Source organism: Labrus mixtus, chromosome 16 (genome assembly GCF_963584025.1).
Source record: "Labrus mixtus chromosome 16, fLabMix1.1, whole genome shotgun sequence".
Taxonomy (NCBI): Eukaryota; Metazoa; Chordata; class Actinopteri; order Labriformes; family Labridae; genus Labrus; species Labrus mixtus.
This window is the reverse complement of record NC_083627.1, coordinates 202408-216769: the sequence shown is the minus strand read 5'-3', so window position 1 is coordinate 216769 and position 14362 is coordinate 202408. Positions and strand designations below refer to the sequence as shown.

The following is a 14362-nucleotide window of genomic DNA, read 5'->3' as shown; positions in this document are numbered from 1 at the left end:
ACAGAGAGAGAGAGAGACAGCCGGGAATTCATCAAAAAAAACGTTGCTGTTGAAGTATCAGAGCAGCACACGGAGCCCCCGTCCCCTGTAATGTAAATTATTGAGGCGGTGGTGGAGTGATGAACATGATGAACGTGTTACTGTGCGGCGGTTTGACCCGCTTTACGACTGCAGCGTCCTTTACGTTCACTCTGAGCAGCTGAGGGTTTACATAACATGATGTGACTGATCAAATCTGAACATAAAAACAGGAGACGAAGGCGACGTCACAACTGGAATGTAGGCCAGCTGATGTTCCCCCAGTCTGCACTGGGACCAGTCTGACTGGGACCAGTCTGACTGGGACCAGTCGGACTGTGACTAGAAAGGACACGGAGGCCTTTAAATGGAGGTTGAAGACACACCTGCCTTTAATTAAACAGCTTTTAATAAGATTTTAAACTTTTCCTCTGCACTGTAATTATTTTATTATTTTTAACTCTTTTAATTTCTTTACTTTTATTTTTTATTTCTATTTTTTTAATTGATTACATTTGAATTATTTTTATTTGAACATATTTTCATGTTTAATAATTTCAGTGATTTGTAATTCTCTATTTTAAGGGGTTAGGGAAATGTGCAATCAAGTCGCACACGCCACGAGACTCAAACCTTCAGTCTTCAGAGACGCCTCGCTTTCATGAAGCTGGAATTTGATGTGTTGGCTTTCTTAGTCTCAACAGGAGTTAGAAGTCCAACATAACACGGACCGGTTAGCGTTATGGTTAGAACCCGGTCTCAAGAGAAACTAAACCTTCTGCAGGATGGATTGGGCTTCAGCACAGTTTGGGACAACTGGGCCGAGTGATGTGATAAAAGTTCCCTCCAGGACAGACGGACTTTACTGTCGGGGTCGATCCGCTAAGTCGTGTTACTCTCAAAGTGTTTTTTTAAAGATTGTTATGGAGGATTTTCTCCAGTTTGAATAAAATCTGAGGGAACCTGACAGAGTTGAACCCACATCATATTTATTGATGTGTGAGGTGAGAACATCCTGGTCCCTCCTGATGGTCTCTGATGTTCAGATACCCGAGCGATCCCACCTCTCTACTTTAATTAAACAGCTTTAATAAGATTTTAAACTTTTACTCTGCACTGTTTTTTTGTTATTTGTTTACTTTTATTTTGTTTTTTAATTTTTTTATTTAAATTAATTTCATTTGAATTATTTTTATTTGAACATATTTTCAGATTTAATCATTTCAGTTATTTTTTAAATGTTCTATTTTAATGTTTCTTTTCTTTCCTCTGTCATGATGCTTTTTGTCTTACCTCACCGGAGTTAACCGAGACGTTTCAGAGACGAGACAGAGGAGCGCTGTGTGTGTGTGCATCTCTGAATGTGTGTATGTGGCACTCCATGTTGTTCTCCAATATCACGCTGTAGCCAAATGAGAGTACAAAGACGTGATGGCGGCCGAGCTTCTTTATGACATGTTGTAGAATCTGAATCTGAATCCATTAACCATCAGGTGTTTCAGTAGTTTTATGAATTAGTAAAGGTAGACCGGATGGACGTCCCAGTCTGGGATGAAAAGGACGAGGGCAGATAATGAAGTGATCATCAGCAGCACATCGAGGAGGCCGTCTGGGACATCGGGGACGACCACGCTGTCCGCTCTGTTTTTGTCGTTTTCTGCTTTGTGTTATCTCATGTGGCAGACATGTTGGGTCCCATCAAAGCCATTTGCACTTTTGTTATCTGGTGCAGGAGAGGTGGAGCGGTGTCTGAGCCGGTGGGGGGAGGAGGGGGGGGGGGACGTCCAGATGTAATATGGTATGCATTCTGACTTACATGATAATCTGACCCCGCCTGCAACCCCCCCTCCACCACCAAGACTGCCACCCCTTTGCTTATCTCCATGACAACCAGCGGTGCATGAGCACTATTATGGTCTGTAGCCCCCCCCCCCCTTCACCCACCTCTGCCTCCATTTTTTCCTTTTCTCCTCACAAATGATTTTATTATCATTATGTGATATGCAATTCTGAAAGTCTGGTTGGGGTGGGAGGGGCGTCGGGAGCCGTGCACGAGGTTTCTATGACAACTGCCCCCAGTATCCATCTGATTGGTGATTATGGGATGTCCCCCCCTCCTCTTCCTCATCCTACACCCCCCCTCCCCCCCTCCTCCTCCTCCTCCCCCCCAAATGCACACATGAACACTGTGTCCATAGTCAAGGAAAGGAGAAGTGTGGGGGAGGGGGGAGAGATGCAAACACAGGGAGGGACAGAAAGAGGAAGAAATGGCGAGAAAAGAAAGACAGAAGTTGTTTTTTGAAGTCGCTCTTTGTGTGCGGGACGGAACGAGGGAAAGCGGCTCTCAGCGGCGGGACAAAAAGAAAGACGAGAGGAGAAAGAAAAATCTCCAAATATGAGGAGGTGCTGAGTCAGAGAGCACAGTAAGGCCTTTAGCTTCAGGAGCGAGGGGGGGGGAGGAGCGAGGAGGAGCGAGGGGGGGACGGGGGGAGGGGGGAGGGGGGGCAGCTTGAAGCGGGTTAAAAGCCAAAGTGTCGGGACACTGCGCCGACATGCTGACATGAATCATTTGCTACCAGATCCATGAAACCCCCCCAAGCCCCCCCCTCCAGCTTATTAAACAAACTCTCATCCCAACTAATTTTCCAATTTCACAGAAAGAAGACGCCGTGTTGTTTATGTTCTCTGTAACGACTAAACGTGTCTCTGTCACTTTAATCACAAGCAGCTGCCTCTCGCTCTGTTTCTCTTTTCTTACTACACGAGAGGATTCTGACCCCCCCGATCGAACATCTGTTGTCTTATATTCTGATCGCTCGCTGATGGAGAAGTGACCGTGAAGAGAGGGCGCTGTTCGTAAAACGGTTAAATGTTTTTAACTGTGAGCTGAAATCGAGGACGTCCTGAGCGCTAAAAACGTTTTGGTAAGTGCTGAAAATGGCCGCCAGAGCAAAACGACGGCGTTAGTGAACGCAGGCGCTATATGTGAGTTTGTGTTTGCAGAAGGAGCATCGTGATGTCAACACCGCCACGCCTCCAGTCCAGCTCTACTGTGCAGAATCTGGCTTCAGTTCTGTACAACGGGAGGAGCACTGTCCATATTAATATACAGTTAATGTTTCTAACACCGGGGCTCCATGACAAAAAGGAAATGATGTCCAACTTTGAACTTTATATGAAAGCTGCATCTTGTTTTACACTTGATGATATGGTATGCCAGCTTTTTTATATTTTTATGGACAAGACCACGCTGGCTAAACTAATCTCTGCTGTAAAAACAGGCTTTTTAGAATGGGTGTGTATGTGACTTCCTGTGCTTCTGCAGCCAGCCTCTAGTGGACACTCCAGGAACTGCAGGATTTTACACTTCAGCCTCTAGTGGACACTCCAGGAATTGCAGGATGTTACACTTCAGCATCGGCTTCATGTTTCAATTTAAACTCTTGATTTGTTACTCCAGCAGCACCAGGAGGGCAGACTGTTGTTCCTTCAATAACAACAACTCATTCTGATGCCCAAATACAGAGACCCCCCCATTAGCTGACATGTACACTGTTGATTCCCCGTGTGGTTGAACGTCCTTCAGAAGCATCTCCTCCACATGAAACACAGACAGTCCTGCATTCTGCCCCACAGTCTGAATGTAGTACAGACAGTGAATGGTGGGAAAATACAGTCTAGGACCCAGACGTTTTTCCCACCATTCACTGCAATGCATTTCCAAGCAGCCTGTGGAGCTGTGTGTGTGTGTGTGTGTGTGTGTGTGTGTGTGTGTGTGTGTGTGTGTGCAGACAGCTTAACTCAGCTGTTGGCTTGGCTCTTGTACTTCTGGGCGCCCTGTTTCTTGTTTTTTAGGGGAGGGGGGCTTATGGCTGCAGACTTGAAGGTTTTGACTACAGTTTGACCCCTGTGACCCCCCCCCCCCCCCTCCTCCCCCCTCCCCGGAGAGCCGTGCATGTACCCAGACTTTTTAACCTGCTCAGAAAACTCTCCACTTTTAAAGTTAGCTCCAAACTTCTCGGCCGGCATGTGCCAATGAGATGATTGCATTTCTTTAGTGAGTCATGTAAATAAAGAAGTCTTTTGTTCAAAGTCAGAACGCCTTGTTTTTGGGGGTTACACCCGAGGTCGCCAGATGACACCCCACTTTTGGTGACCCGGGGGCGCGACGGGCCTTGCACGGCGTTCACATCCTGTGCGCTCTCTCACAGCCACACTCATATACAGTACAGTGCTGCGCATACATGCAAACATGCACACTCAAGTTAAGCAGTCATGTGGCACACACAGTTGCCATGTGACGGCTTTTTCCTCCCCCCCTCCCTCCTTTCTCCTATCTCTCTCTTTTTGGAGTTATGCTCATTGAGGGATGTCAGTGACTGCGCTCATTACTATTATGGGATGCCACGGGGGTGGGAGGGGGGGGTGAGCGTCTCCATGGTAACCTCGGTTGCTAAGGGAGGGGGTGGTGTGCATGGAGGAATGGGGAAGAGACTGTAGGAGAGGGAGGGGTGAGTTGACTATTATGGTCTGTACGTTGCAAGGTAACTATGCAGAGTGGGGGAGGGGTGATTGAGAAGTGTGTGTGTGTGTAGGGGGGGATATTATGGGATGCCTGCCCCCTGATCTCTTTGTGTGTGTGTGCGCGGGCGCGGGGTGTGAGTAGAGAGAAAGAGGAGACGGCGTCGTGCGCACACGCTGCCACAAAAACACGGAAATATATTTAAATCGTGAGTTTCCCGTTAACGGAACAAAGAGCTGCAGACTGTTGATCCACAGAGAAAGTCAAAACACTTTCTGTGTCTGGAAGCTCAACTTGTGAGTATCTCACTTTCTGCTTTTATTGTTGTTTATTTTATTTTCTACTGGAGTCAGGATAAGAGGAGGGGGAGGGGGGGCAGGGGGAGTAAAGAGTTTAGGATGGAAAGATGTTCACACTGATTTGTTTTGTGATGCTCGATTCTTCAGAACCCGGTCAGCTCGGTTAGCACGGCATGCTAAAGTGTGTGTGTGTGTGTGTGTGAGAGAGAGAGAGAGTGTGTGTGTGTGTGAGAGAGAGAGAGAGAGTGTGTGTGTGTGTGTGTTACTCTGTGTGTGTGTGTGTGTGTGTGTGTGAACAGATATAAAGTTGTAGTAATGGTCGGTGTTATCTTGTGAATGCTCTCTGTTCATAGAAATGAACTTCCGGTGTGTCTTTCTGTTTTTATAGAACACACCACCACGACTTGGACCGACTCCAGACTGCATCAGAACTCTGGATCTCCTGCACATAAATAACTTTATTTAGTTAGCTTAGCTGCGAGCTAACTGGATATAAAGTTAGTTATGTCTGGAAGTGAGGAGGACAGAGATGATTACGGAGATGATCGGTTACTGCACGGTGAGTGGAGGCTCGGCTGTTAGCTGGAGATGCTAATGTGTGCTAGCGGGAGCAGATGTTTTCTGACGTTCATATCAATCATGTCTCGTTAGCAGAGCGGCTAACTACCGGGTAGCTACTGTTAGCGGCTAGGCTAACTAAACTGCTCCCTCGGTGTGTGCGCTGCTGTTAAACATGTTAAAATGAATCACCCAGTTTAACAACAACTAGAAATAGAGAGTGTTGAGTGTAGTGGAGTAACGCCGCCTCACCGGCATGTTCCCGGGGCCTAGCGTTAGCAGCTACCGGTGTTTGTCTTTACGCGTCGATGACAAGATGGAGGCAGCCAGTTAGCTTGTTAGCTGCTGGATGACGTTCTTCCCCCTCCTCATGGCCGGCGCCTTCAGTTTCACTGAGGGACAAAACTAAAGTCAAACGAACACCACGTCGTGTAAATCTACGTTTTTATACTCTAACTCTATTATTAATAATCATTTAAACGTTATTAAGTCGTTTTGGCGCGGCTGTGCGTCGCGTTGTTTCAGAGAACACAAAGTCCTATAAGTTAGCTTCATGTGCTAAAATCAACAAGAAATGTGTTTTTATTCTTTTAATGTCTCTAAATGTGACTTAAAGGAGCAACTGATGCTGTCTAAAAATACATGAACATGTCAAATAGATGATCTATTTTTATGATCTATTTTTTTTATTTCTATCTATTACTTATTATCTATTTTTATTATCTATTTTTTATTATCTTTTTACATTTTTATTATCATTTATATCTATTTCTTATTATCTATTTTATTATCTATCTATTTTTTAGTACATTCTTATTTTTTATTTAAATTGTGCTGTGTTCACTTTGTGTTTGCAGTCTTTGCTCTTTGCTGCTGTAACAATGTAGATTTCTCCGTTGTGGGATAAATAAAGGATTATCTTATCTTAAAGTAGAATCTAAATGTAAACCTATAACCTTGTAGAATGACAACGCATTGTTCAAAGAAATGCACCTTGCTGCTATTCTTTGTCGGTTATTCATTTTATGCAGTCAAATAAAAGTCGATATTTACTATTCTGACTCGGTTTTAAACACTAGGTAGACTTGAGAAAGGATAAGATTTGAAACGAGGCCAAAGGTAAACACCAGTACAACTGCTGCCTTTGATAATTTCAATACGTATTTAATAATCTTTCCAAAAAACAGCCGGAAAATAATGAATATAGTTCATCAGAAGTCGCAGCCTTATCGGCAAATGTTTTTGTTTTCTTTCCGGAAAACAACAAAGATATAAATTTAACAATGATGTAAAACAAAGGAAAGTGGAAAGACTTTATATTGGATAAACTGGAGCTGGAAAATAATTTGTATTTGTGCTGAGTTAATTTTTAAAAACGTGTTTTAAAAATAAGTTAATAAAAATGTGGTTTATTTCGGCGCCACAGTCGACAACATTCGATTAATAAATCAAAGTATGTGTTTTCTTTTATTGTTTGCTTATTCTGTAAATTAAACTCACAAAACATGGAGTCATTATTGATCATGTCAAGGTGCGGGTAAACCAAAAGTGTCACAGTATAACGCGTCTTAAGTCATGTTATAGAAACCCACTTTGTCTGGATGAAATCAGACTCAGGTCTGTTGTCCACACATCAGGACTCTCGTTTCCAAAAATACTTTGAAGCTTAAAATGAGCGTTCACCTGCTGCAGGTTTATGGTCAGAGATCATTTTATACTTTGACCCCCATACATGTACAGGTGATCCCCCTATGACACACACACACACACACACACACACACCGCTCAGCCTCCTTTTATTTGACTGATTCACCTCCATCACATTAAAGCGTCTTCTTCAGCAGGTGGTTCTTCTAACCTCAGTCCGTGACATTAATGGACCTTCAGTTCAACATCAGCCACTGAAGAAGAAGTCCCAAACATTAAACTGAAGGTCTGTAAAGACGTTTTCACACACTGAACCTGAAAGTGTGAAGGCAGACAGGCTGTTATCTTCACAAGGCGCTTTTACCTGACCGTTAAGATAAAGAAAAGTGAATATCTTCTTAAAACACCACATTTATAGGAAATAATAGTTGTTTACAGCCCAACGTGATTTGTAGATTTCAAAGACCACGTGAGAGAACCGTGGAAATGACAGTTCAGTGTTTTACCTCCAGATGTAAACAAACATCCAGAACTCTGCAGCAGCAGGACGGGTCTGCTGACCTCCCAGCTCTCTGATCAGTTAGATTTACAGCAGATTGTCTTAACCCTGAAATGTCTCCTCTGTCCTGCTCTTGTAGACGATGAGGAGGAGGAGATCTCGGAGAGTGAGACTCCAAAGGTGAAGAAGAAGAAGAAGGCCAAGAAGAGCAAAGAGAGCAAAGGCAGCAAGAGGCGGTCGCGCAGAGAGGTAAGACACATTCGATTTATCATCATGTTTGGTGTTTTTAATCCCTTACCGTCCAGTTGTTGTAGGAACAGATAATCGTCTCACCCAAGGGAAGCGTGCGCCAAAGTCAAAAAACGTTGGGAAACATTAGAGACTGTAAAACATGTTTAAAAGTCAGGTCATTTATTTATCTATGCCGGTTCCTTTAAATCAGACTTTTAACAGTTATCTTCTCGCCTATAGTTTCATGATACTAAATCATAACGAGAACCTGCAGAGTCTTAAAGTCCTCAAAATCTAAAATTTCGATTTTTAAAAGGTCAGATTCTTCCTCTTGAGAGGTTTTTAAATTTGAGCGGGCACTCTGAGCGGTGCATGTCTTTGTAGCCAGCCTTACATGAGTTTTGATGTCAGTCTTTGTTCGTTTACGTGACAGCTCATGTTCACATTTACAAACTGATAACTAGAGCGAGAAGAGGAGAAGACGTTGAAGGATATTTAGCTTCAAGATGAAAAATAGACGATTATGAGGCGACCTGCAGGATTTGCAAAGAAAACCAAATTCATAACGGATGTAATCTGCAGAGTCTTCACACACTGAGCGGGTTTAGATCGTACTCGTTTTATTATTTACATGAATCCACCACGAGCGCTGAGCAACATGTAGCAAAGTTACCATGCAGAGAAAACATCCATCTTTTCTGATTCCCGTCTTTGCTCTCCTCGTCTCCAGGAGCTTCCCATCAGCTCCCCGGAGCCCATGGACGTGGGTGTACTGGAGGAGGCAGAAGATGGCGCCGCCGCCCAGCGCTCCGACAGCGAGGGCAGCAACTACACTCCGGGCCGCAAGAAGAAGAAGAGAGCGAGCAGCGGCAAAGAGAAGAAGAGGAGCAGCAGCGGCGCCGACAGGAGCGCCTCCAAGAAGAAAGACCCGGAGCCCGAGGAGGACGATGACGACGACGATGACGACGGCATGGTGAGGAAAAGCAGGCAGGGGGCACGAGGGGGAAAACGTTTTAGTTTGAAAGAGTTACACAGGAAGTGAAAAATATTTGTTGTTATTGAAGGCTGAAAAAACAGAACGCACGACTTCCCCTACGTTAACGATCTGAAAGAGTCTGCAGACTTTGAGGTCTTCTTCAGGGACCTCCGGGGGTCTTTTGAAAGGTTTCTTTAAAGCCAGCGACGACACAAAACATCGTCTCTGAATTCCAGAGAACTTCACGAGTAAAGCGAGCGCCGTCTTTGTTTCCTTCATGGCGGTCAGGAATCTCTCGGGGTTTTCAAAGATTACGTCCGGTCTAAGAGGAAGTTTTAATCTTGATCAAAACACAGAGGGAGAAGTTTAACTAAAAAAGTAAGTTAGCCAGCTGCAGGTTGAAGAGGCACATAAACGACTCACCGCGGCGAGGTGCGACCTCTGCTTGTAGAATTTTTCCTGTTTGTGTTTTTGTGGACTGCAGAGTTTGGATTCAGTGTGTGCTGGTTCTAGACCTAGCTGCACCTTTAAAGGCACAATTAAGCTCCATTAAAACCAATTATGTGTACTTGGTGACACGTCGTGATGCTCACCTGTCTCCAGGTGTGATGCTCACCTGTCTCCAGGTGTGATGCTCACCTGTCTCCAGGTGTGATGCTCCTGTTGTTCCTGTTCACCTTTAAAGGTCTCATATTTAAAATCCTCTTCTCCATGTTCCTCTAACTCTAACATGTGTCTCTAGTCCGTCTACAAACCCCCCAATGATGAGAAAAGTCCATCCTCTCCGTCTTCTCCCTGCTCCACTTTTCAGAAAATGTGTGCTCAAACAGGCCGTTTGTAGATTTTCCCTTCATGACATCACAAAGGGCAGTAGCCCCTCCTCCAGGTGGGTGACACTCCCACAGCTAGGTGTTTGTTCTGCCCTCTGAGTCTGCCTTCTCACCGTAAACAATAGGACATGGAGCGAGAAAGACAGAGACCACCCGAGCCCTTCCAGAGAGGGGGCGTGGTCAGACACAGCTCATTTACATATTTAAAGGTACAGACACAGAAACAGCCTGTTCTGAGCAGGGCTGAAATAGAGGGGTTTATAGACATGATCAAATACAGGATCAGAGTGGATTTAGAACAAGAAACTTCACACACATGTTGAAGAGGAGCTCTGAGACTTATTTACACTGAAGAAGAAGAAGAGGAGGAGAATATGTCACCTTTAAATTCCAGCTCTAGTCTCTGTCCTTCATTTGAATCGATATTAAATGTGATTCACGGCGGGTTGAATCAGGTTTTCTTTGTCTTAATGTTCGATGCTGAGCGCTACAATCGGAGGTCATGAGCATAACTTTAACAAACAACTTTTGATCTGCTCACAATTATCTCCACACACACACACACACACACACACACACACGGCTGTTGGTTGAAGGTTGTCATCATATAAAAGCTTTAGTATCAATTTGTTGGATATTTTGTTAACCTCAGTTTGTTGGATAGAAGAAGCAGTTTGGACTCTTTTGTTTTTAACATTATTGGACATTTTAAATCTCAGACATGTTTGAGATGATACAAACCTCTTCAGGATTATAACTTTAGTGTCTTTGCTCCATGACACACACACCTTTTAGACCGTATACACCTGTGATGGCGTCTCTCTGACAGACGGTGATGGTTAAACAAAGAGCTGCCTGAACCTGCAGCCCGGCGGCCAATAGGGGGCCGTGTAGTTAATGACACTTATGCATAGGGGGGGGTTCCTAAGCCTGTGTGTGTTAGGGCCGCATGTGTAAAGCATATATGCTGTTACCATGGTAACCCCGCCCAGCACTTCTGTGCACTGTGCTCTTGACCCTCTTTTTTTTTTTGTTAGATAAACACATTTGAATTCATTGTCAGAGCCGCCCTCGATCTCGTCTGCAGCTCCATCTGTAAGACAACGCAAAGGGAAGCAGCTTCTGGTGGGGGGGGGGTGCCGGGTGGCCCAGTTTACATCAAACTGATTCAAAGTAACTGGAATTATTTCTGCTTACCTTCTCGAGGCTTTTAAGTTTGTCAGTGTGCTCGAGAATAATTTTAAGGATTCAAATTGAATCCAAGAGAAGAGCGGCAGTTTGGACGCCACGGCATCGCTACGTTCAACCATCCAAAGAGTCCTTCATGCAGAGCTGCAGGACTCAGTGGACAAGTGAACTGTCTACACACCTTCAACAGTTCAGACGATCAGAGCCTCTCTCACACGTTAACTCCTGAAATCTCTTTTAATCACGTTCTGTGTGTTCAGAGTTTGGACAGATGAGCAGTGAAGTCAAACTGGCGAGTAGAAAAGCGTGTGAAACAGTTTGATAACGAGCACGTCGGTCGCAGGTTGAGAAACGTCATCACCTCCAGAAGATGAATTCATTATTAAACACATTTCCTCCTCACACCTGTGTGTGTTCTGTGTGACCCCACGATGCATCCCCGCTTCAAAGATCTGTTTAATTTAGCGCCGGTAACGTGTGTAACAGCGTGCTGCGAGGGAACAACAGCGTTATTGTGAGAGCTAAGAGTGTGTGTTCTGACGCACACAAAACACCTTTTTTAAAACCTCTGCATGAATCTGTGCAGGTCAGTTTAGAACCAGAGATTCAGACGTCAAACGCCTCTTTATTATTGATAATAACGTTGATGTGTCACCGGTCTGTTTGTCACTTCAGCACGTATTGATCGTGCTCAGGTTAGCACGTGTTGGTTAACCCTCCTGTCCTCCGCTCCCCCATCAGCCAATCAGATTAGTATTGACAGCTTATCGCTATCACGTTTCAAGTGGAAACAGGCGGAGTTGATGCTGCATTCAGGTGCTCCTCGTCAGTCAGATATGCTGCGTTCAGGTGCTCCTCGTCAGTCAGATATGCTGCGTTCAGGTGCTCCTCGTCAGTCAGATATGCTGCGTTCAGGTGCTCCTCGTCAGTCAGATATGCTGCGTTCAGGTGCTCCTCGTCAGTCAGATATGCTGCGTTCAGGTGCTCCTCGGACAGTCAGATATGCTGCGTTCAGGTGCTCCTCGGACAGTCAGATATGCTGCGTTCAGGTGCTTCTCAGACAGTCAGATATGCTGTGTTCAGGTGCTCCTCGGACAGTCAGATATGCTGCGTTCAGGTGCTCCTCGTCAGTCAGATATGCTGCGTTCAGGTGCTCCTCGTCAGTCAGATATGCTGTGTTCAGGTGCTCCTCGGACAGTCAGATATGCTGCGTTCAGGTGCTCCTCGGACAGTCAGATATGCTGCGTTCAGGTGCTCCTCAGACAGTCAGATATGCTGCGTTCAGGTGCTCGTCAGAAAAGGTTTTGGAAAGTCTTTTGGTTTTGATTTGAACTTTTCTCTAATATTAAAGAACTGACGGGTCGTGTTTTTTTCCTCCTTCAGGAGCCGAAGACGTCGTCTCAGCTGCTCGATGATTGGGGGATGGAGGACATCGACCACGTGTTCACGGAGGAGGATTACCGCTCGCTGACCAACTACAAGGCCTTCAGCCAGTTTGTGAGGTACACATGTTTACACAGCGCTCGTTTACATCGGGGTTGCAGAGCGAGTAATATCTAAAAGTATCACGCTGGACTCGGACATCATTTCAGTCGCCCGCCCTCTCTCTTTCAGGCCCCTCATCGCCGCCAAGAACCCGAAGATCGCCGTGTCCAAGATGATGATGGTTCTGGGAGCAAAGTGGCGTGAGTTCAGCACCAACAACCCCCTGAGAGGAGCCGCTGCCGCCAATGCCGCCCTGGCCACCGCCAACGTCCCCGCCGCCGTGGACACCATGGTGGCCGAGGTCGCTCCTGTTGCTGCAGAGCCGCCGGCCCCGGTGGAGCCTCAGCAGCCCCCCCCACCGCCGCTACGCAAGGCCAAGACAAAGGAAGGCAAAGGTAAGGAGGCGTGTGATTGGACGAAATCATCCATGTAACGTAAACATTTGTTCTCTCCTGAACAACCTCCTCTTTTTGTTTTGTGTCTCCAGGTCCCAACGCCCGCAAGAAATCGAAACCTACGCCTAAACCACAAGAGAAGAAGAACAGCGCTAAGACAAAGAAAGTGGCGCCGCTCAAAATCAAACTGGGAGGCTTCAACAGCAAACGGAAACGCTCGTCGGTACGACTCTCTCTCTTTGTGCACGCACAGCGGGGCGCCGCCTGCAGAAAGAGCGTTCTTAAAGATGTGTTTGTGTGTGTGTGTTTGTCGCGCAGAGCGAGGAGGACGAGCCGGACGTAGAAAGCGACTTTGAGGACGGCAGCATGAACAGCGTCTCCGTCTCCGAGGGGTCAAACAGCCGCAGCAGCCGCAGCAAAAAGAAGGCGTCCAAGAGCAAACCCAAGAAGAAGAAAGGTTCGTCTTCACACTCCAGTGTCTCTGTCTGTCACGCCGATGACCTGAAAGGGTTAATCTGTTTCACACGTAGAAATCAATTATCTGAAAATAACTCTGTGAGTCATGACTGTCTACAATGGGTGTAACACCCGAGTCCCACTGTCTGTGATGTTTTCAGAGTCCTATCTTCACTTTGTTTACATCGCCCGGACGGCCGGCTGACTCCTCCCCTCGTGTATAAAAGTTGTTTAATTGAGGGACTAGAGAAAAGAAGAATAACATACTGTACTCACTGCTTAACTGTGTTTCTAGATCACGCTCATTTCAGGTAAATTTACATGCAGTGTGAAGATACGAGCATAATAAAGATCGCTAGCATTAGCATGCTAACACAACAATGCAGCGCGAGTTGTTTTGGTTTCATGCTGGTGCTCAAGGGCGACATCTGCTGGATCAAAAAATCACATATAAAGACTTTAAACTTCTGATTTATTTGTGCAACATGTAGGAGTTATGAGAGGATTCTGTGATTACGTTAGTCAGAGTTTGGTGAGTTTCACGTCTGCAGAGAGTTTGCAGATCAGACGTCAAACGCAGAGCGGTGGGCGAGGGCATGCAGGGTAAAAATCTCAACAACATGAGGTGTATGGAAACACACACACACGTTAGTCATTATGTCTGAGTCAGCAGGGTTGGTTATATTTAGAAAGAGGACGACTTGGCTCTGGTTGTCTTTGATGTTTCTGCTGTCACAAGACGAGAACATCATTCAGATCAGAGCGACGTCAACACACACACACACACACACACACACAGTCGGTTGAGTTTTGTCTCTGAGGACTCCGATTCATTAGCCCGACAATCTGCTTAATAACACACGTGGAGGATGGTTGACGTGTCAGAGGACGAGCTTTAGATGTGTTTCCTGTAGATGTTGATGTTTGCTGTGAAACCGTTCAGTCTCAGTCCGTTGGCGTCGTTGATGAAGTGTGATCTGACTCGCTCGCCCTGTGGGGGGTTTCCTCTGAGAGACGGCTCTGCACAGCGTCCTGATTTTGTTCCGATTTGAGCTGTTTCTCTGTTGGGTTCAGAAGCAGAGGACGGAGACGGATATGAGACCGACCACCAGGACTACTGCGAAGTGTGCCAGCAGGGCGGCGAGATCATCCTGTGTGACACCTGCCCCAGAGCCTATCACATGGTGTGCCTGGACCCCGACATGGAGAAAGCCCCCGAGGGCACCTGGAGCTGCCCGCACTGTGTGAGTGGAGAGAG

General features: G+C 45.9%; 2 protein-coding genes across 6 annotated transcripts in view; one reads left to right on the top strand and one right to left on the bottom strand.

Moving 5' to 3' along the window:
• mllt11 (MLLT11 transcription factor 7 cofactor) overlaps positions 1-14362 on the bottom strand; it is a 163128-nt gene that overhangs the window by 28416 nt on the left and 120350 nt on the right. The window lies entirely within an intron of this gene.
• Positions 5238-14362, top strand: part of chd4a (chromodomain helicase DNA binding protein 4a) — a 42654-nt gene continuing 33529 nt past the window's right edge. For 4 of the 5 annotated variants that reach the window (XM_061059632.1, XM_061059630.1, XM_061059631.1 and 1 more), the window contains exons 1-8: positions 5238-5398; positions 7683-7792; positions 8505-8747; positions 12152-12270; positions 12383-12648; positions 12741-12871; positions 12967-13105; positions 14179-14348. In XM_061059632.1, coding sequence (XP_060915615.1) covers positions 5344-5398; positions 7683-7792; positions 8505-8747; positions 12152-12270; positions 12383-12648; positions 12741-12871; positions 12967-13105; positions 14179-14348 — 1233 coding nt within the window. In that variant the 5' untranslated portion in view covers positions 5238-5343. The remainder of the gene's footprint in view (positions 5399-7682; positions 7793-8504; positions 8748-12151; positions 12271-12382; positions 12649-12740; positions 12872-12966; positions 13106-14178; positions 14349-14362) is intronic. The other variant, XM_061059629.1, reaches the window with a different exon arrangement.